The sequence below is a fragment of the Meriones unguiculatus genome, chromosome 7 (genome assembly GCF_030254825.1).
Source record: "Meriones unguiculatus strain TT.TT164.6M chromosome 7, Bangor_MerUng_6.1, whole genome shotgun sequence".
In the NCBI taxonomy this organism is placed as follows: domain Eukaryota; kingdom Metazoa; phylum Chordata; class Mammalia; order Rodentia; family Muridae; genus Meriones; species Meriones unguiculatus.
The window spans coordinates 16531988-16554644 of record NC_083355.1 but is presented as its reverse complement, the minus strand read 5'-3'; the positions used below and the strand labels follow the sequence as shown (position 1 = coordinate 16554644).

The 22657-nt window shown below is 40.2% G+C and overlaps 1 protein-coding gene across 7 annotated transcripts in view; it reads left to right on the top strand.

The window, feature by feature from the left end:
- Tlk2 (tousled like kinase 2) overlaps positions 1-22657 on the top strand; it is a 91817-nt gene that overhangs the window by 16684 nt on the left and 52476 nt on the right. For 4 of the 7 annotated variants that reach the window (XM_060386555.1, XM_021645581.2, XM_021645582.2 and 1 more), the window contains exons 3-7: positions 4097-4168; positions 5259-5328; positions 6180-6223; positions 6939-7034; positions 19387-19554. In XM_060386555.1, the coding sequence (XP_060242538.1) occupies positions 4097-4168; positions 5259-5328; positions 6180-6223; positions 6939-7034; positions 19387-19554 (450 nt within the window). The remainder of the gene's footprint in view (positions 1-4096; positions 4169-5258; positions 5329-6179; positions 6224-6938; positions 7035-19386; positions 19555-22657) is intronic. The other 3 variants (XM_060386556.1, XM_021645583.2, XM_060386557.1) reach the window with 1 other exon arrangement.

Sequence of the window (22657 nt, the reverse complement as noted above, 5' to 3'; positions counted from 1 at the left end):
GTACTGAGCAGCACTCTAACCTCTCCTATCAGAGGATGGCCTTTAGGAGTCTTTTTCTCTTTCTGTTGTGTGTTCTGGGGGTTGAACTCAGGTTGTCGGGCTTGTGGGGCAATGATTGTCAGTCACTGAGCCAGCTTGCTGCCTCTAGCTTGTTAATATAAGGAAGCAAGTAGAACATGAGGTGGGAGTCACTGAATTGCTTAAATGAGGTAGAGGTTGCTGTCATAGCAGTACTAGTTAAGTCTTCTGACCCACAAGCCGGGGTGGTGGTTAGTTTTGTTTGGTTTGAGAAGTCTCGCTCTCCTCTAGCCTGGCTGACCTGGAACTTGCTACCTAGATGGACCACTTGCCTCTGCCTCTCAAGTACTGGGATTAAAGATGTGCACTACCACACCCAGCACTGAGGTTTTACATTTCTTCGACTATTTGCTTATAGTCTACTTGCTGACACAGTCTAGCTGTGTAGCCAAGACTAGTTATAACTCACTTATGTAATCCAAGCTCTTCCTGTATGTTTCCATTCTGTTTTTGCTTCTTGGGTGTTTCCAGAGTGTAGGACTTATACCTCCTTTATTAAATTTATCCATATTTGTTTTAATGCTTATGTGTATATCATCTTTTTCCTTTTTTTTTTCTTCTGAGACAGGATCTCTTTGTGTAGCCCTGGCTGCCCTAGAGCTCACTGTAGACCAGGCTGGCCTCAACTTAAAGAGATCTGCCTGCCTCTTTCTTCCAAGTACTGAGATTAAATGTATGTGACTCTACTGCCCAGCTTATAATTGTTTTCTTTTTCTTTTTTTTTTAAAGTTTTTTTTTTAATAATTATTTTTATGTACTATGAGTGCTCTGTCTGCATGTGCCCCTGCAGGCCAGAAGAGGGCATCAGATCACATTATAGATGGCTGTGAGCCACCATGTGGTTGCTGGCAATTGAACTCAGGACCTCTGGAAGAGCAGACAGTGCTCTTAACCACTAAGCCATCTCTTCAGCTCCCTCCCCCCTTTAAAAAATATTCATTCATTCATCCATCCATTTATTATCTATCTGTCTATCTGTTTTTGTTCATGAGTGCTCTGTCTTCATGAATACCAGAATAGGGCGTCAAGCTCCCATTACAGATGGTTGTAAGCTACTATGTGGTTGCTGGGAATTGAACTCAGGACCTCTCGAAGACCAGTTGGGGTTCTTAACCACTGAACCATCACTCTAGCCCCTATAATTGTTTTCTTAATGTCATGTTTGTATTATTTACTGCAAATATATAGAAATAAAAATTTTTATATGCTACCACTTTACTTCATTTGCTCCAAACATAATTTGATGAATCTGTTCTGGTTTTCTATAAATATGATCATGTCATCCGTGAATTAAAATAGTTACTTTTAAAAAGTACTTTAAACAAATCTATTATGTATACAATGTTTTGCCTGCATGTATGCCTGCACACCAGAAGAGGGCACCAGATCTCATTATAGATGGCTGTGAGCCACCATGTGGTTGCTGGGATTTGAACTTAGGACTTCTGGAAGAGCAGCTAGTACTCTTAACCTCTGAGCCATCTCTCCAGCCCCCAAAATACTTACTTTTAAAAATATGAATGCTTTTTATTTTTGTCAACTGCCCTGACTGAACCTTCTAGTTCAGTGTTGAAGCAGCATGTATTTACTATTGAGTTGGTTGTAGGGTGACCTCCTTTTTCCTGCCCCCCCTTCTCTCTCTCTCTCAAGATTTGTCTATTCTGCATGCATGTTGTTGTAAGCACCATATGAGTACCAGGTGCTGTCCCCAGAGATCAGAAGAGGGTGTCAGATCTCCTACTTGTGATTTTCAGATGGTTGTGAACCACAACAAGAAGAGCAAGTGCTCTCTCTTAACCTCTGAGCCATTTCTTCAGCCTCTCTTTCTCTCCACTTCTTCTGCTCCCCAACTCCGACTCCATGTCCCTTTTAACAAGGTCTTATACAGCCTAGGTTGGTCTTGCACTAGCTGAAGGTGCTCATTAATTTTTGATCCTTGTACCTTAATCTCCCTAGTTACAGGCATGCACTACCATTCTCAGTTTTTGTGGTGCTGGGAATTGAACCCAAGAGCTTCCTACATATGATACAAGTACTTTATTAACTGAACCATATCCCCAGCTGAGTTGTGGGTTTCTTACGTATGTCCTTTGTCAGATGTCCTTTCTGTTGATTTTTTGAGACAGGGTTTTATCTAGCCCTTGCTGCCCTGAAACTCACTATGTGGCTCAAGATTTCCTTGAACTTGTGAATGTCCTTCCTCTAAGAGTGCTAGGATAACAGTTGGGCACCATTAGTAGGCTAGTGATGAAGTAGTTTCTCATGTTCTGTTGTGTAATTTTTTTTCAGACAGGTTCTTCCTGTGTAGCCCACACTGGCCTAACTCTGTTTTTGCTGAGGTTGTAGGTACGCACCATGGTGCAAGGCTTTAACTAATATATTGTAACAATGGTGGGTACTGATTTCCTCTACTTTCTAAGTTTCTTACTGTTTCTTTCCTTGAGGGCAGGGCTATTTTCTATGTTTTCTCTTCTAGCCGTTTATAGTTTGAAGTGTTAAACCTCTGATGCTGTTTCTTAGAAAGGCATGTCTTTCTCATTGAGATATCTATAGAATGGACAAGACTCTTCTCTTCTAGACCCTACCTGTCTCCATTTGAACTCCTTCTGCCTAAGCCTTCTGAGTACTGAGATGAAACTGTAACCTGATTGCTACTTCCTGGGTTCCTTTTTCTTCCACCCTTCTCTACCCTTTCGGCCCCCTGACACTAGATAGGAGAGAAAAAAAGCATGAAGAGGAAAGGGGGCTATATTATCCTACTGATTAGGGGCTTTGAACTCCTTGAGGCAAGTTTGATCTTCTTCACCAGGAGGATATCTAATTATTATTTCTTCTTCTTCTTCCTCCTCCTCCTCCTCTTCTTGTTCAACAAGTATGTGTGTATGTGGGGGGTGTTTTGCATACATACATGTCTGCATACCATGTGTATGCCTAGTGCTTGTGGTGTGGAAGCCAGAAGAGGGCATTGGATCCCCTCGAACTGGAGTTATGGATGGCTGCAAACTACCATGTAGAAGCTGGGAATTGAACCCAGTTCCTCTGCAAGAGCAACAGGTGCTCTAAAGCACTGAGCTGCCTCTCTAGCCCTCCTTACTTCTTGTTGTATCTTCTCTGCACATGACTGCCTGATGAGCTGCCACCAGCATCAGCCACGACCAACCTGCCATGCACTACCAATCCACCTCTGGGGGCTCTAGCATTTATCTGCCCTCTGAAAAGTGCCCAGAATTCCAAGACTCTCACAGTCACAGAAACTGTCTGCAGCTGGCAAAACCACACCTCTGCTAAAGCACAAGGCAAATCATAGTCAGCTGCTTGAAGCAGTCCTGTATCCCCACACCTGTGATTAAAACAAAAACACATTCCCATATTTAAATAAATGAAAATTACAGAATTTTCACCACATGTAACCTTGTTTTTTATATTGTGTTCATTTCTCTGTAGGATGTGTTTCAGAAAACACTTTGAGTTGGTTGAGGTAGTGTACTCCTTTAATCCAGCATTTGGGAAGTAGAAGCAGGTGGATCTCTATGAGTTCAAAGCTGCCTGGTCTGCATAGTAAGTTTGAGGACAGCCAAAGCTATATATAGAGATCCTGTCTCAAAACAAACAAACAAACAAAAAACAAAAACAAAACCAAAAAGCACTTTTCTATAATGTGGTCCCTGGATCCCTGTTACAAAGAACTGTTAACATACTCTGCTGCAACTCTGAGAGGTTGGCTTTCTGTCTTGCCATGTTTATTGTTCTTAAAGAATGGCTTCAGAACACATGAGCGTCCTGGAGAAGGGAAAACCTGCCCATGTGTAAAGCAAATGAAAGTAGCTAGGGAGTTTGAACATGCAGGACATAGTGCTGTAGCTGAGTCCCTTTCAGTTCGGTTTGGAAGGGTTTTAACAAAGCTGCCTCTTGGCTCCTCTAATAGGACTGAGACATTAGAATCTATAGGCCTCTTGCATAGTTTTGCTGTTGTCTTAAATGAAAACTTCTGATTTTTCAAAAAACATTTTCCTTCCAGGGGCCACTCAACAGTGAGTCTTCCAACCAGAGTTTGTGCAGCGTGGGGTCCTTGAGTGATAAAGAAGTAGAGGTAAGAAGCCGCACCCGAACAACCCTGTTCCCATTTTTGTCCCTTTAGTCCGGGGTCAAGGGTAGCACCAGGTGTGTGCTGTTGTCTTGGTGCCGTGTTTTGTTTTGTTTTTCGAGACGGGGTTTCTGTGCAGCCTTGTGATGTCCTGGAGCTCACTCTGTGGACCAGGTGGCCCGGAACACACAGAGATCTGCCTGCCTCTGCCTTCCAAGTGCTGGGATTAAAGGCCTGGCTCTTGGTGCTGTTTTGATGTGGCCCTGTCATGTTTTTATTATTATAATCATATATAGGCCTTGTCTTTCTCCTTTTTACTTCAAGTTTTTTGGGGGGTCCCTGGGAGGAACTTGGTCTTTTAATAAAGGTGAGAGATTTGTTGATGTAGCAAAATGAGCTAAGTTCCTCTTGAATTTTTAATACTTGTCAGGACTCTATGGAATAGGTCACTGGCTGAATTAGCAGTAGCATTTGAAATACTTTTTGCCATTTGGTCTTCAGTTTAACTACTTAGCTGGAAGCTAGTATTAAGTAGGTAATCTGCCCACATGGATATAGGTGCATGTCTTAAGTCCAGTTGCCTCTTTTGCACTGTGAAGCTTTCTATAAATCAGTCAGTTGAACAGACATTCAGGCCTTTCCTTTTACAGGTTTGGGGTAAGCACTTTTGAAGTTGTTGGAGAGCCTGCTGTATGGGTTGACATTTGTCCCTCAGAAATACTTTTATGAGATAGGTCTTACTGCATACTCAGGCAGGCCTTGAATTTGAGCTATTGCCAGTTTCTTGCTTGTGGCATTACAGGCAGGGGCTAGTGTCCTGCCAAAATATCTTATTTAAATTTTGTGACAATTCTGAATTACTAATGAGCACATTATGTAGGTTTGATAAAGCCCTGTACTTTGCCTGTTTTTCTGTCCCAAGAGCAAGATACTGATTCAAGACTTGTTTGTGCCACTCATAAATCTCACGTTCCTTTGATATTTTATATATGCCACTCATAAATCTGATGTTCCTTTGATATTTTATATATACTCTGTTATCCTAATGTAAAAAGTTTGCCAGCATTCTAATTGTGACGTGTGTGGTATTTAACAGACTCCTGAGAAAAAGCAGAATGACCAGCGAAATCGGAAAAGAAAAGCTGAACCATACGAAACTAGCCAAGGTAGTGATCATTTCACACTAAAACTCTGGGCTCTTATGCACTTTTGCACTTGGAATTGTCTTAAGTCTCAGCAATAATGAGTTTGTGTAGAGGGATCCTGGACAACCTAGGTTTCTGTATCTTAGGGGGAGTATCGGGATAGTAAAGGCTCGCCATTTGATCCACACCTGGTAAAACAGTGTCAGTTCTTTGAGGACGCTTGTTTTCCCCATGTACTTGGAATGATTTTTCTCACTACAGGTTTTTCTTTAGACCAAACAGGAATTATATGGAAAGAGGATACATTGGGGCTTAACTATGAGATTTATTAGTAACAGTAGCCAGACTGCAGTACTGCTCTTCCATTGGAGCCCACTGTATGTAATGGTGATAGTTACACCATTAAATATAGTCAGGGAAAGAAAAAAAAAGATTTAGCTTTTCCCTGTACTGTCTGAGGACTGGGATTCTTAATCTTCATGCATTGTTCTTTCCTTTTAAAAATCTGTAGGTAAGTCATTCTGTCTGATGTAAGGGAAGTCCTCCAAAAGTGATAAAATTATCAACCCTTTAGTTCTGATGCATTTGTTTTGAGTCTTGGTGTCTTAAGTTGGGATGTGGATTATAGGTGAATTTTGTTTCCTGATTTTGCCATGTACCTTTTTAAAACGAGCTGTGGAAAATTCTTCCCATCAGTGCTCATTCAGTCACTTGTTACCTGGAAGAGAGGGAGTGTGCAGGTTTTGCATGCTTATTAAAAGTAAAGCTGACAGCGTTGTGCTCAGTTAGAGCTTGTACTACTTACTGCTTTTCAGTGATGATGACTTACGTGTGCATTGGAAAAATTATACTTACTTTGGTTTCATTTTCAGGGAAAGGCACTCCTAGGGGACATAAAATTAGTGATTACTTTGAGGTAAGTTAAATTTGGGGGTAAAAAACCATCCTCCAGTGACTTTAAACAACCTAATAACCCTTTGTTCATTTAAGGCATTTTAGAAAGCAATGTTTTGCCTTTATTGTGATCTTGCCCTTTCCCTTTCCATCATCATCAAACTAATGCTGCCCATCTTGTAAAAAGAAGGAACTGCTGCTGATTTGCTAGGCTTAAATTTTGTATCATGTGTCTTGTTTGTGCTAAGAATTCACATATGAAGTGCGCTTTCTCTGGGCCAGACTAGGTTTGGTGTCTCTCAGTGACTAAGGTGTGATGACTCGACTTTCCTTTGGTCCTTTTCCCTTAGCTTGGTGGAACGTAGTGAGCGCAGTGACTCATTGTTGAGTGGTACAGAGATGACTAACACCTGCACTACTATATTTTCTGCTTCGTGTATTTTGAGACCGTGGGGAAAGGCATTCTTCTCTTGTGTCTGTCCAAAACCATGCGTACGCTCAGCTTTTTACCCATGTTTTTTGTATATCTTGCTACTTTTTTTTTTTTTTGGGAGCTCTTTCTCAAAACTCATTAAAAAGATAGATTTGGCTTACATGGCATTTTCTCTCTAGAATGAGATGTATTAACTGAAGGCCATGTATAATTAAGACCTGTTTGTATATTAATCTCTTACTCTCCTTCTCTGAAGCATGGTACTGTTTTGAATTATTCATATCCATTTTTCCCTGTTGGCCAGTTTGCTGGGGGAAGCGGGCCAGGAACCAGCCCTGGCAGAAGTGTTCCGCCAGTTGCACGATCCTCACCGCAACATTCCTTATCCAATCCCTTACCGGTAAGCATTCACCTGGAGAAATTTGACACCTATTACATAGGAGACCAGCAGCCCAGGAACACTGAAGCCAGTTCTCTTCCGTTAATTAATTACCCGTGGGGAATGAGGCATGAGAGAGTAAACTTTATACTATTGCCTGTAAATCACTTACTCAGATCCACATCTTCTATTAGTAAGTCAGCTCTGTATAAGAACGAATCTATTCTTTGATTGTATTTGAACTAATCAATTCTTAAATTGCCTTTAAGCCTATCCAGTTCCAAGCCAGACACTGGGTTTTAAATCTGCCAGATTTGGATTTCTTTTCTTCTTTTAAAAAATTTAGTTAGCTTCTGCTATTCAGATTTTCTAGGCTTACTCACTGATGTGGTAGAAAATCTGATGCTATATTTGAGATTGTTTTTACCCTTTAAGTGAAATTTTAAGGTTTTAAAAACATTATATGTTAGTTTGTAGTTTTCAACCAAGGACAGGTATGCCCCTCTGGGCCATTTGTCAACATCTGAAATCTTTTTGGTTGTCATAACTAGGGCATGTGAGGACAGAGGCTAAGGATGCTGGTAAACATTCTGAAAAAGTTAGGTTAGCACAGCCCATGAGGCAAAGGATTATCTGATCTAAAATTTAGTAGTGTTGATGTTGATACTTCCAGAACTAGCCAATGTAGAGCTTTGTATTAATTTGCTTTAGCTAATTTGTTGACACTAATCTGTCTGTAATGTTACTAATCTGTCTTTATGTGAGATCTGAGGAGCTGGGGTTAAAGTTAAAAAAAAAAATAAGAGGTTGGGCTGTAGCTTAGTAGTACTGTGCTTGTCTAGAACTTGCAAGGCCCTGGGTTCAATCCACAGTGTGGCCTTTAGCCTTGGCTCATCTGCTTTCACAGCTGAAGTAATTGTGAAACAGTAGAGGCTCATTCTGCCCTCTGTGCAGAACCAAGTGGCCTTCTGTAAGACAGTTCCTACATGGCCTGGCAGCTCCTCACTGCCCTCTTTTCCTGCCTACTTGTTTGCTGTACAGCCGCAGTCATGCAGGCTTTCTTGAGCACGCCATTCTTCGCAGAGCCTTTGTGTAGCTCTGCTCTTTTCCAGAACCATTCTTTGTCAGATAACCAGCAACGTCTTCAACAGGATATTGCTCAAAAGTGACCTTAACATAGTGGTCTCCCCTGACCAGCTTCTCTAAAATAGCATTTCCTCACACCTGGTCACTCTCCAGTCTTGCTTTAATTGTGTGGTCTATGTGTGCACACACATGGACATGTATGTGCACACATGCATGTACTCATGAATGCAGGAGTGCACTTGCCACAGACCACTCTTTGGGGTGCCTGTCCTTGCCTACGCCTTATTTGAGATAGAATCTCACCACTGTTAATGTAGCAGGTCATCTCACCTGAAAGCTTGTGGATATTCTGTCCCTGCTTTGCATCTCCCTATAGGAGTACTGGGATGGCAGACGCTCATTACCCTTGTGCAGCTTTTTCTGTGGGGACTGGGGATTTGAACTCAGGTTCCTATATTTTCATGGCAAGTGCTTCTACCCATCTAGCCCTCGGTTCACCCTAATCATACTTTAAGCCTTAGTGTTTGTAATTCTGTTTCTTTTGTCTCTCTCAGTCTCTCTACCTCCTTTCTTTTCCTCCATGCACAGATTTTGATATATACTTAAATTTTAAATTAACACCTATTTTTAGAAGAATACACATGCAATATTCCATAGTTATCACAAATTGTACCAGCCTAAGAAATCAAACATTACTAGCCCCAAGCTATCACCATTGTGTTTCTCGCCACGGTAGCCCTTTCTCTGCCACTAGGTGTAGCTGCTATCCAAAGAGGAATCTTACAATATGTATTGTTATGTTTGGCTCCCTTTGTTCAGTCTTACTTTTGTCACGTTTATTCGTATTGTCCTGTTTATTGTAGATAATTTATTTATACTAGTATGTAGCATAGTTTTAGTATATTTTCTTTGTGTGTGGGAGAGTGCACCAGCTTGCTCATGTATATGTGCGTACATGTGAAGGCCAGAAGACAGTCTTGGATGGATGTCATTCCTTATGTGTCGCCCATCTTTTTTTTAGACATGATCACTCACCAGACTGGAAATTGCCAAGTAGGCTGGCTTGCAGTGATCTGTCTGTCTCTGTCTTCAGTTTTGGAATTACATGTGCTGTGCCTCCATGCCTGGTTTGTTTTTTCTGTGTGTGATCACAGGTTGTCCGTGTAGGGGGAGGACAGCCTGTGGAGGTTGGTTCTCTCCCTCTACCATATGGGCTCATCAGAAAAGCGCAGGCTACCAGACTTGTCCATGCCTGGCTCTCCCTGACCCTTTAATTTTTTTCTTTTGTTTGTTTGTTTTTCATTAGGAGGCTGCTGAGACAATGTCTCATTATATAGACCAGGCTGGCCTCACACATGCTTCTGCCTCCCAAGTGCTGGGATTAAAGTAATGTGCTACCATTCCTGGCTAGGTTTTAATTGCGAGCTGGGGATCTAACTCAGGTCTTCATGCTTGCAGGGCAAGCGCTTTACCAGCTGAGCTGTCTCGTCAGCCTTGATATTAGGATATTTTTGTTTAATATTTTGTATGTTATTTTTAACTATTAACTCATTACCCATCTCCTTTGCTAAAGTATTAGCCTTGTGAGAGAAGGCACCTTGCTGTATTTATTGTTTATTGCTATTTCCATCCGTAACAGCATTTTATTAAATAAAACTAAAGTTATGTTTAACCATTTCTTCGTTTGGCATGCAGGAGGTAATATCTTGTTCAGTTCTTTCAGCCGATGGCCCCCAAAAGTGCTTGGAACCCAGTGGCTTCTCAAAATTGTTGAAAGGAAGATAAATAAAGTGGTTTTTTTTTTTTGTTGTTGTTGTTTGTTTTGTTTTTTATGTTTCCCTCCTTTTTTTTAAGTGAATGATTATTTTGTTTTGATTATTACTATTAATTATTATTTTGTACTAAGCCCTGAACTTTGGGGCCTTGTGCTTGTTTAGCAAATGTTTCAATGCTGAGCTACTCCCCAAGCCCCATAAATGATTTTTTAAAATTTTTGTTGAATATTTATTTTAAATTAAAAAATGTGTATAAAATGTGAACAGTTTCATGAAGGAGTTGACAAAAGTCATGACACTCGGCAAGCAAGGAATGTTTAAAAATTTTTTTAACAACAAAGAATATAAGATAGAAAAAAATGATATTTTAAAGCTTAAAATATTCATTTTTGGCCAGGTATGGTGGTGCACATCTGTCATCCCAGCACTCAGGAAGGCAGAGGCAGGCAGATCTCTGTGAGTTTGAGGCCAGCCTGGTTTACAAAGTGAGAGCAGCCAAGGCTACACAAAGAAACTCTTTTTGGCCTTTCAATAAAGCCTTACAAAAAATTATTATAAAGGTAGCTGTAACCATCACATACAAAAAGTAAACTGTCTTTCAGAAGCCTGCACACTTAGATATTTTTCTTGAAGTCTCTGAGTATATTGCTTTTCTATCCTTGGGGTAATATTATTTTTGTGGTAAATATTTGCTTTCCCTTAAACATCTAACTACAGTTTAGTTGTGCCGTTAAGTCAGCTTTTACAACTATTTAGGCCTCCTGTGTTGTGGGGTGGGGAGTACAGCTCAGTTTAGAGCCTGTAGAGTGCCAGGGGGTAGCACACACCCTTAATCCCAGCACTCAGGAGACAGAGGCAGGTGGATTTTAGAGTTGAGGTACAACCTGGTCTACAAAGTGAGTTCAAGGACAGCCAAGGCTACACAGAGAAACCAAAAAAGAAAGATAATAAGAAAGAACATTGCTTGGTATGCACCAGGCTCTAAATTTGATCCTCTGTTTGTTTTATCAGTTACTAAGACAAGTGTGGCGATTTTTTAAAAAGATTTATTTATTTATTATTTATACATATTCTGCCTGCACCAGATCTCATTTCAGATGGTTACGAGCTACTACGTGGTTGCTGGGAATTGAACTCAGGACCTTTAGAAGAACAGCCAGTGCTCTTAACCTCTGAGCCATCTCCCCAGCCCCAGCAATTTCTTATTATGATTTTAAAAGTTGTGTTTCTTTGTGTATTCATGTTAAACTTTGTCTGTGTATTAGGTACCTTTATTTCCTTGAAGCAATTTTAAAAAATGATTTTATTGGAGCTGGGTGTCGTGTTGCACGCCTTTAATCCCAGCACTCAGGGAGGCAGAGGCAGGTGGATCTCTGTGAGTTCAAGGCCTGCCTGGTCTACAAAGTGAATTCAGGACAGCTAAGGCTACACAGAGAAATCTTGTCTCAAAAAACCTGGAATGCAAAAAATCAACAACTATTTGGGTAGTTGATCTGTATTTGTTTACCACTTGTATGCAGTACCTGCAGAGTCCAGAAGAGGGCGTCTGATCCCTAGACCTGGAGTTATGGGTAGTTGGGAATTGCTCTGTAGTGTTGTAGGCAAACTTGTGTCCTCTGGAAGAGCAGCCAGTGCTCTTCACTGCTGAGCCAATTCAAAGCTCTTTTCTTCAAATGTGATTTGTCTGATTTTAGTATATCCAAACCATTATGTGGTCTCAATATTTCTGTTTATATACAGTCAGCTTTTTGTTTCTAGGCCAATATAATGTAGTTGGATTGTTTTTTTACTTAATATATTATATAAATCTTTCTTTAAAAAAAATACTGTGTTTATTCCATTTATTCTGTTGATATTGATTGAGACAGTGTCTCATGTAGCTGGCCTTGAACTTTTATGTAATGTAAGTATGAACTTAAATATCTGATCCTCCTGCCTTGATTTGCCAGGTTCTAGGATCACAGGTATTGGCCGCCACGTTTGGCTCCATGCCTGCTTTTTACTCATCTTTACTTTTCTTTTCTTTTTTTTTTTTTTTTAAAGATTGATTTATTTATTATTTATACATTATTCTGCCTGCATGTACACCTACATGCCAGAAGAGGGCACAGGATGGTTATGAGCCACCATGTGGTTGCTGGGAATTGAACTCAGGATCTTTATGGTAGAACAGCCAGTGCCATGAACCTCTGAGCCATCTCTCCAGCCCTCATCTTTACTTTTCATTGTCCTGGGGATTGAACTCAGTCTCGTGCAGCTAGGCAGGTGGTCTGCACTGAGCTGTATTCCCAGCCCTCTGAAGCGGCTTTTTTTAGAATTCTGAAATTTTAATACGTATCTTTTTGAATTTTTCTTCTTGGTTGTGACTCTGGGTTTTGGAATTTGGGGGTTGGTATGCTGCTCCAGTTCTGAGTAACTAACTGTTCTTGTCTCCTCAGATACCATCCCTGCACCTTGCCTTTTCTGCTCTCAGCAGAGCACACAGCCAGCCATTATCCTCTTGACTTCATTTCTCTATGTTCTTGCCCCCCATTCCAGACTGTTTCATTGTCTTTCATTGGCTTTTAGCTGCATTGAATTCTATATTTTTGTTATTGCTTCTGTTTGTCTCTTCGGTTTGAGGTCTTGGGCTCAATCTCCAGGTCTTGCCACATGCAGAACAAGTGCTTTATCGTGAACTGTTTCTATCCTGAGCTTTTGCTGTTGCTGTCAGGGTTTGTTTATTCATTCTTTATTTTTATTTTTAAGGATTTAAGTACTTTGTTTTGTATGTGTGACTGTTTTGTCTGTGTGTATGTATGTATGTGAGCTCTGTGTGTGTACCTTGTGCCCATGTCAGGAGAGGATGTCAGATCCCTTGGCACTGAGGTCCAGGTGGTGGTGAGCTCCCATGTAGACGCTGGGAACTGAGTCTGGGTCCTCGACAGGAGCATGATAGCTCTTACCTGCTGAGCCAGCTCTCTAGCTCTCTTTATTTGTAAAAATCTTTATTGGGATCCTAGGCACTGAACAGCAGGTCTTGCTTAGCAAGTATTTTACCACTGAGCTCTTAATTTTTAAATCTTGAACACATGATTTCATAGGCTGTATCTGATAATTCTGGCACCTGAGGTTTGTATCAATTTGTTTCTACTCTTACTTTTCTTAGTTGTTTTGTGTGTGTGTGTGTGTGTGTGTGTGTGTGGTTTTGTTTAATTTTGCTTTGTTTTCTAATGATGTATAACTTAGTGTTCTTGAAAAATTATTTTTCACTGTGAAGATACATTCTTTCTTTTGCTGCAGGCAGTTGGTGGGGGTGGGGGAGCATAGTTGGGTATTTTTGAGACAGTGTTTTTCTGTGTGGCTTTGGCTGTCCTGGAACTCTCTTTGTGGATCAGGCTGGCCTCAAACTCACAGAGATCTGCCTGCCTCTGCCTTCTGGGTGCTGGGATAAAAGGTGTGTGCCACCACTACCCAGTGATATAGTTGAGGGAGAATTTTTATTTCTTTCTTAGAAAAGCAAATAAATTCCTAGAGTTCCTAGAGAATTTACCTTTCTAATGCAGCTTTATCAAATTTAAGTTCTATCTATGTTTGGTTGGCTTATTTTGTTTCGTTGTTCTGTTTTTTGTTTTTGTTTTCCACATGTCAAAAGACCGATTTGGATTGTTTTAACTTGTCCTAAGCCCCTGACCCCCTACAAGGCAACTTCCTTTTGGCCATGTGAGGGTAGAAGAAAGTTTTCTCTTGGTTTACCTTTTTCCTAAGAGTATGGAGCTGTATTGGAGGCCCACCTTCAAGTGGAAAGTGTTGCCTGTTGAGCTTTCTGCTTGGGTAGGCTTTTGGTTCAGTCACTACTTGACACCATGGTGTCCTGGAATCAGAATTGAGTATCTGCAGGTACCCTCAGGGCCATATATGACTTTGATGTTCTTTTATTTGTTATTGCTTTTAGGTTTTGTCCTAGCAGATCCTGGATGTTTCATCAAATCTTGATGTTTGTTCTTTAAAGATATTTATCCTGCCCTTTTAAAAGTTGTTTTTGTTGTTGTTTGTTTGTTTTTGATAAAAGGTCTTACATACTGCCCTGGCTAGCCTGGAACTTGTTAGGGATTAAAGGCATATACTCAACCATGTATGTTTTTCTGTGGTGCTAGGGATCAAAGTTTGTAGCTTTGTCCTGGCCTATGTCACGTCTTTAAATTTGCTTTCTGAGGAAAGATTTATTCAAACATCCTACCTGCCTTTGTCTAGAAAATCTTTAAAGGCTTTAGACCTTAGTAGGCATTTACTGAACGTAGTGTAGGCAGAGCGGTTGACTTAGTGGGCGTGTTGTGATGAGTGAACAGCTAGAGCACAGGCTCAAGCTGTTACATTTGGTAGTGTGAGAGGAGAACTAGTTACTCATACTACTTTGGAAAATAAATTCATTCGTCAGCATTTGATACATTTATTTTACTTTTACTTTCTGTAATGAATAGTTAAGTAGCTAGATATTGTGGTGTACAGCTGTAATCCCAGCAGTTGTGAAGTTGAAGCAAGAAGGTCATGTGTTTGAGGTTAGCCTGTGCTAAATAGCCAGACCCTGTCATAAAAGTTAAAGGGCTTGAGAGATGATGAATCAGTTACAAGCACTTGTTTTCAACACCCACACAGTGGCTCATAACCATCCTGCAACTTTGTAACACCAGGGGATCCAACAGGCATTTATGTACTGCACATATATGCATGTAGGCAAAACAGCCATACAAATAAAATCTGTTTTTTTAATTAATTATTTACTTTACATCCCTATCGCAGCTTCCCTTCCCACTTCTCTTCCTAGTCCTTCCCTCTCACCTTCTCCACACCTCAGAAAAGGGAAAGCCTCCCATGGATATCAACCGGCCATGGTATATGAAGTTGCAGTAAAGCTAGGTGCATCTTCTCTTGAGGCTAGACAAGGCCTCAGTTAGGAGCAAGGGATCCAAAGGCAGGCAATTAGTCAGACAGCCCTTGCTACCACTTTAGGAATATCTTCATGCTTCCACATGAAGACACAGCTGCACAACTGTTAGGTATGTGCAGAAGGCCTAGATCCATTCCATGCATGCTCTCTGGTTGACAGTTCAGTTTTCATGAGCCCCTGTGGGTCCAAGTTATTTGATTCTGTAGCCTTTTTTGTGGTGTCTTTGACTCTTTTGGCTCCTTCAATCCTCCCCTTCCCCCACTGTCTTCCACAGGATTTTCTAAGCCCCACTTAATGTTTGGGTTCCTGCATCTGTTTCCATAAGTTGCTGGGTGAATCTTCATTACAGTTATACTAGGCTCCTGTCTGGTGTCCCTGGTGCCACAAAATCTATTTTTTTAAAGGTTAAAGTAAGAGGGCTGGGGAGATGGCTCAGCAACCACATGGTGGCTCATAGCCATGTATAATGAGGTCTGGTGTCCTCTTCTGGCCTGCAGGCATACAGACAGACTGAACACTGTATAAAGATTAAATCTTTCTTTAAAAAGTACACAAAAAGTAAGATAAAATAAGGTATGGGTTAAAATACACATTCTTATGGCTTAGAAATTTTTCCTGATAAAACATATGTACAGATTATATAGCCCTTTATAAAACAGCCATTTCTAGAACTGGGCCCTTATAGTTCAGCTTAGATAAGAGAGAGGCCTGAGATAAGAAGATTGTAAGTTCAAGGCCAGCCTTGGCTGTAGAGCAAGTTGATGGCTAGGGTACACCAATTAGATCTGGGGAAAGTTAGGTGTGGTACTCCACGCCTTTAATACCAGTACTTAGGAAGCAGAGACAGGCAGATCTCTGAGTTAGAGACCAGCCTTGTCTACATGGTAAATTCCATGACAGCCAGAGCTACATAGTGAGAACTTGTCTGAGATCAATCCTCCAAAAAATAAATAAATAAATAAATAAATAAATAAATAAATAAATAAATAAGGGGGGGGATATAACTAAGTATATATACAGGGCAATCCTCAGCCTCTTAATCCCAAAGGCAGTGGCAAGTATTTTTAGACCCTTCAGGTTATATACATGTATGTTTGTACTAGCTTTTCTTATTTCAATTATATTATTCAGTGCCCTATAAATATTTATAAGTAGTATTAGAATTAATGCTTTTGAATATACTTTTTTTTTTTTTTTTTGGTTACTGACAGAAGATCTCTTTGTGTAGCCTTGGCTGTCCAGGAACTTACTCTGTAGACTTGCTGACCTCCTTGATCTCACAGAGATCCTCCTGCCTCTGCTTTCTAAGTGCTGGGATAAAAGGTATATACCTTTTATCCATCCTCCAGATGCCCACCCTCCAGATGGCTCAGCCATTAAAGGCTAGGCTCATAACCACAAATACACTTCAGTGTAATTCCTAAGTTAAAGAGTATATTTAAAAAGATCATTCCAAGCCAGGCATTCCTTCCTGTAATCTTAGCATTTGGGAGGCAAAGATATAGTTAGATCTCTGAGTTTGAGGCCCAGCTTGGTTTTCAACTTGCCCTTGGAGTTCCAGGACAGCCAGGGCTACATAGAGAACCCGCTCCCCCTCTAGAAAATTGTTAACAGTTTGAGTTTCTTTTTCTTTTTCTTTTTTCAAAGGCAGAGTTTTTCTGTATAACCACCCTGGATGTCCTGGAACTAGCTTTGCAGACCAGGCTGACTTTGAACTCACAAAGATCCAGCTGCCTCTGCCTCCCAGAGTACTGGAACTACAGGTGTGCACCATTGCACTCAGCAACAGTTTGAATTTCTCAATTTTTGCATATCCAGCTAATAGTGAATTTTGTCTTTTCAGTCTTCCCAGTGAGAAAAATACCTTGATTTAACTTTGATTTCTTCACTAGGGATATTAAACATCTTTTCATATGTTGGATGGTCTTTTTAGTTTCCCTTAGGAGTTTTGGTGTCTTTTGATGATCTATTGGAATATTTGCTTTTTCTTAATATTAGATAGGACATTTCAGGATTCCTAACTCAGTGTCATGCATGTTGTAAATATGTTTGCAAATCTGTAATATAAATTTATGTTGACTGGCCTGGAGAAATGGCTCAGAGGTTAAGAACATTGCATGCTCTTCCAGAGGTTCTGAGTTCAAGTCTCAGCAACTGCATGGTGACTCATAGCCAGCTATAATGAGATCTGGTGCCCTTTCTGACGTGCAGGTGTACATGCAGGCATAATAAGTAAATGAATCTTTCAAAAAAATTATGTTGACTTTTAAAATTCAACTAAGTGTCTTTCCTTTATTATTTTATGCATTTTAAGTTATTCCTTGTGTTTATTTTTTTAAAACTCTACTTTATTTGGGGTGTTTAACCCTCAACCTTCCTTCCAATCTCTCAACCCTACATAGGAGAGAGAAGGTTAGTGGGGAGAGAAGACCCCTTTGCTTCCCCCTGCTGTTTAGGGTCAGGGGGTTCTTTTATGGTTCTACCAATCTCTGGCAACAGCAAATGCAGCCAGCAGTCTTCTCCAAGCTGCTGTACCCACTACTCCAAACTGCCACACCATCTTTGCTCTCTCCAAACGTACTGCATGCCACCACTTCTCTTTCTTGGCCTTCAAGTTTATGTTCTCAGAGCTGAGATAATTAACAGCTGTGGACAAACTATAGCCCAGCTAAAATCCCACACTTGGGATTAAAACAAAAGCATGTTTACGTAGCGTAACTGAGTTTACAAAGAAACCAAAACTTGCATTACAGTTCCTTGATACCCTAGTGAGTCAAACACACACACACACACACACACACACACGTCCTGCGTCCCCAGATGTAAGAGACAGCAGCGTTTGTTCATGTTTTCTTGTTATAATTTTATATGTGACAGAGATGAAAGGTGATTGTATAACTCCAGAAATGGTGTGCCAATTTTATAAATACCTTCACTTTACTATGATATCACATTATGTATTCACATTATGTGGATTTGTTTCTGAGTTTTTTGCTTTTGCCACCACAACTTTTAAAAATATATAAATGAGTAAATAAACATTTTGGGATGTTATCACCCATGTTACTCAGGCTAACTGAATTCAGTGACCCTCCTGCCTCATCGCAGGAGTTGGGATTATAGGAATGTCATTTTGAAAATATTTTTGTAATATGTTTTGTTATGTACTGAGGGTTCCCTGATAGTCTTTATTAAACAGTAGGTGACTAACTTTCATGTAAGCCCATAATACAACCTTCTAAAAAAAAAAAAGCCAGTGAGAATTTACCCCTCCCCTCCAAGGCCTAGAGCAAAATAAGCAAAAACTCTAACGGTTTTAGAGAAATTTGAAATTGGTGCATTTTGAATTCAGGAACAGAATATCACTGTGTAGAATTGGTTTATTTGATTTTTGAGACAGGATCTCTCCACATACGCTGGCTCTTCTCCAGGTAACCATGTAGACCAGGCTGGCCACTAACTCAGGGAGATCTGCCTGCCTCAGCCGCCCAGTGCTGGGATCAAAGGCCTGTGCTTCCACAACTTACTTAGATTGTCTTTTTTGTTCATCTGTGAAACTGTTTAGTTTTCTTATATTTTCATAGCATTTTACATGGTTTTTGGTGGTGTTTTGTCACTTTGAATGTGGTTTTTTTTTCCTGTTACTTGCTGATGATACTTGATGTATAGCAATGCTGTTGACTTTTTGTTATGTAGCTTTTATTTGTCTATCTTACTGAAGTTTTTTTGGCTAGTTTGTTTGGTTTCCTTTGTGAATATTTATGTCATTAAAAATGACACTTTTAAATATTTTTCAGTGTTTATATCACATTGGCTAAATTTTCTGTATTACGTGCATTACTCTGCCTGTTTCAGGTTTAATGAAGGGTCTCTACAATAGTACTGTTAGTAATATTTTTAGTGACTTTTGAGAAAATAGTAATTTAGGTATTAAAATGGAATATTTCTATTTTTTTCTTTTAAAAAGTTGGCTGATAGTATACAAATTGATTTTATGATCCAAAGAGAAGAATCATGATTTTTTCTACCATTAATGTAATGAATTATTTTATGAGATTTGCTAATAATTAACCTTCCTTCCATTTCTGGAGTAAACTACACACTCTTGTGGCATGTTTCTCCTTCCCTGTCCTCTGCTTGCTCTACTTGCATTTAGTTTAGATTTTCTTCATGTGAGATATAGTGAGAGTAGAATTCAGAGTACAGTAAACTCTTGTCATAAAGCATGCAGCAGTTATTTTAATTGTAGGAAAGAAGTAACATTCCTGTGTAAGGTTGAGAGTATTATGGAGATGACTCACTAAACAGTACAAAGTAATGGTACATTTAGATTTCTTTGAAGTTATTAGAATGTTTTTATGTAATCTGAGTAAGGTGTTTACTCAAATGTGAAGTTAGTGATGGTGTTGTTTCATTCTGTGTTTTCACAGATGATTGGTGTTTTAGATCATACATCTTGTAGTACCTATTCTAACATGGTGCATGTTTATAAGCATTCAGATTATGTTTCTCACATCACATGTGGTTTTCTTTTTTCTTTTTTTTTTTTTTCTTTTTTTTTTTTTTTTTTAATTTTATTTTTCAGCGTCGAGTAGAACAGCCCCTGTATGGTTTAGATGGCAGTGTGGCAAAGGAGGCTTTAGAAGAGCAGTCCGCTCTGCCAACCCTCATGTCAGTGATGCTAGCAAAACCTCGTCTTGACACGGAGCAGTTAGCACCGCGGGGAGCTGGCCTCTGCTTTACCTTCGTCTCTGTGAGTATAAGGCAGCATGCTTAAAGATGTTTACTCTTCTGGATTTCTTATTTTAATAGAGTGGATGATATTTTCTCTTCTTTTATTGTTTAAAAATATTTTCAATTAAAATGTTTAGATTTACTTTTAAAATTGCATGTATATGTGTGTGCGCCTATGTGTAGGTATGCACACATGTGAGTGAGTATCTACAGAGTCTAGAAGAGAGTGTTGGCTCCCCTGGAGCTAGAGTTGCAGTTGGTTATGAGCCATGCAGCATGGGCGCTGAGAATAAACTTGATCCTGTAAGAACAGTACAATCGCTTGTCTGCTGTGCCGCCTTTCCAGCTCTTCTTACTCAGAGGCATGGATGGTGTTTCACGTAGTCCCTGTGCTGAAGTTCTAAAGACAGGCTGCTCTGCCAAAGTCTTGAGTATACAAGGGAAGGAGCACGTGTCCTTAGGTTACAGAAAATGAAGAAAGTACAGATTCCATTGTAGACAGTTTCATCATCTGAAAATGACCAAATTACACCTAATGTTTACCCAAAGTAATATTTGATTGTATATTTTATTCTGTAGGCAGGCATTATAAAGCAGGCGTTCCCCTGTATATGTAGACTATCAACTCTCTTGCCTTTTCAGTCTTGAGTATTGTATGTTACTTTTTAAAAGGAATGTTCTGTTTGCTCACTTGAACTTTTTTCAAATAAGGATTTAAAAAAATTATGCATATGTGTGTGCCTGTATGTGTGTATGTATACTAGTGTGTTGGTGCCCATGGAGCCCAGAAGGGGGTGTCAGATCCCTGGAGCTAGAGTTACAGTTAATTGTCAGCCTCCCTGGTGTATGTGCTGGGAAGTGAACTCAAGTCTTCCTTCTGAAGAGCATCAAATGCTCTAAACTGCTTAGCCATCTTTCCAGCTCCTCTTTCTTTCTCTTTAAAGAGTATGTATTCAGATTGAGGGTGCCTGTTAGGTGGCAGAGTGCTTGCCTCACACCCATGATGCCCAGCTTCAGTTCCAGTACCACACAGAACTGCACACGGTGGTGCTTGCTGGCAGTCACAGTGCCAGAGAGGTGAGAGTAGAAGAATCAGAAGTTGAAGGTTATCCTTGACTATATACTAAGTTTGAGGCCAGCCTGGGCTACATGAGAATACTGTCTCTAGAACAGAGAGAGAACAAAGAAAGAGGAAGTCAAATGGTATAAAATCTTGACTCCATGTAATTTACCATAATGTAATTTAAAAGAAAATTTGTTATTTTTCTTAGTTTTGTGTTATGTCAACTGTCTGTTTTTGCCGAGGGAGGCGTGATGTACAAGTTGGCTCTGTTGTTCCATTTTAAAGGTTTTTATTTTTGTTTTGTTTTCTCCCCACCCCTCCCCACCCCCTCATTGTAGCCTAGGCTAGTCTGAAACTCACTGTGTAGCCTTGGCTGACATCAAACTTGAGGCAATCCTGCTTTAGCTTTTTGAGTGCTGGAGTTAGAGGGATGTACCACCTGTGGATATCCAGCCAGTCCACTCGATGTATTGAAAAAGAAGTCACCACCAACTCCATTTTTGCCTCTTGTTTGTTTTCTGTAGTTAGAATACCTGGCTGTCTGTTCCATGAGTTGTTAACCCACATGCAGTTCTGTCTGAAAAAGCACTGAAGTGTTAGGTGTCTTTTCAGTTTTATCTGTTTGCCTGTATGTTAGTGTATGTATCATGTGCCTGCCTGGTGCTCACAGGGCCAGACGTGAATGTTATAGATAGTTGTGAGTTACTTGATTGGAGGTGCTAAGTCGAAACCTGTGTCCTGAAAGAGCAGCCAGTGACGACTGATATATCTCTGCAGCCCCATGTTGGGTGTCTTACGGAAAGGACATAATAACAAAGAATTAGCTGGGTTAGGGAGTCATGTACTATTTGAAATACTTCTTGAAAGCTTGTTTGGAAGTTTGAGGAAGGTGCCTCTCTTCAACTAAGTGTTGCTTTGGGAGTAATTCATGTGGAGTGGGCATGGAAGAAAGGGACACTGTCATGGCTGGCCAGAGCAGTCATATCAACCCTGGCCATGAGCTGAATGACAGATGCCTCAGTCAGGTTGCCCTGATGTTATGGAATACTTTCTTAGCACTATTGTAGCTTTGTCTCAAGAACAGGAAAATATTTTTTTTTAAGTATTTCTTTCACTGCTTGGATTGTAGTGTGAGTTTATATTGCCATGCCTGGCTTTTTGTATGAGTGCTGGGGATCTGAACTTAAAACTTAAACTCTGTGCTTCTGTGGCAAGTACTTTACCTGCTAAACCATCTGTTGAGCCTGCTTTCCTTCCTTGATTGCCGTATGAGTTGCCTCCAGTTCCAGAGGATGCTTTGTTTATTCTGTACATACTTAGTGTGTAACCACTGTGTGATCGGCACATAGTTAAATGCACACAATTTTGATCAGCATTCTTGCTGTTCCCTAATGTAAACGAAAGGATATTGGTCTCTGAGTGTGGCATGGGTACATTAGAAGGGCAGCCTACTTGGTCCTGCCAGTAGTACTTTTAGGCTGTCAGGCCTAGATAGACGATTCTCATGCTGCAGAGTAACCAAGAGGTCATGTAAGAAGAAGAAAATATTTCAAATGTATAAAGCCTTAAAGCCAGGTGCTTTGATATAGTTCTCCTTATCTTTGCTTCTTAGTAACAAAAGTGAAAGAGTCAGGCAAGTATTGTAAACCAGTAAAGATAGGCAGAGAAGGACAAAGGTGGCTTTATGGGAAAGAAAAAGCTAAATGCCTAATAACCGCCAACTTGGGCCATAAAGAACTACAGAATTAGAAGATAACTTTTTTGTTTTTTTTTTTTTTGTCTTTGGAGGCAGAGTCTCTCTCTGTAGCCCTGGAACTCACTATGTAGACCAGGCTGCCTTGAACTCAGAGGTTCTTCTGTGTCTGTTTCCCAACTACTGGAATTAGAGGTATGCACCACCATGCTTGGCTACGAAGATAACTTTTAACAAGGATTAAGAAATTTATATTTGGGCTGGAGAGATGATTTAATAGGTTAAGAGTACATGTTACTCTTGCAGAGGACCTGGGTTTGATTCCAAGCACCCCCATGGCAGCTCATAGCCCTCTGCAACTCTAGT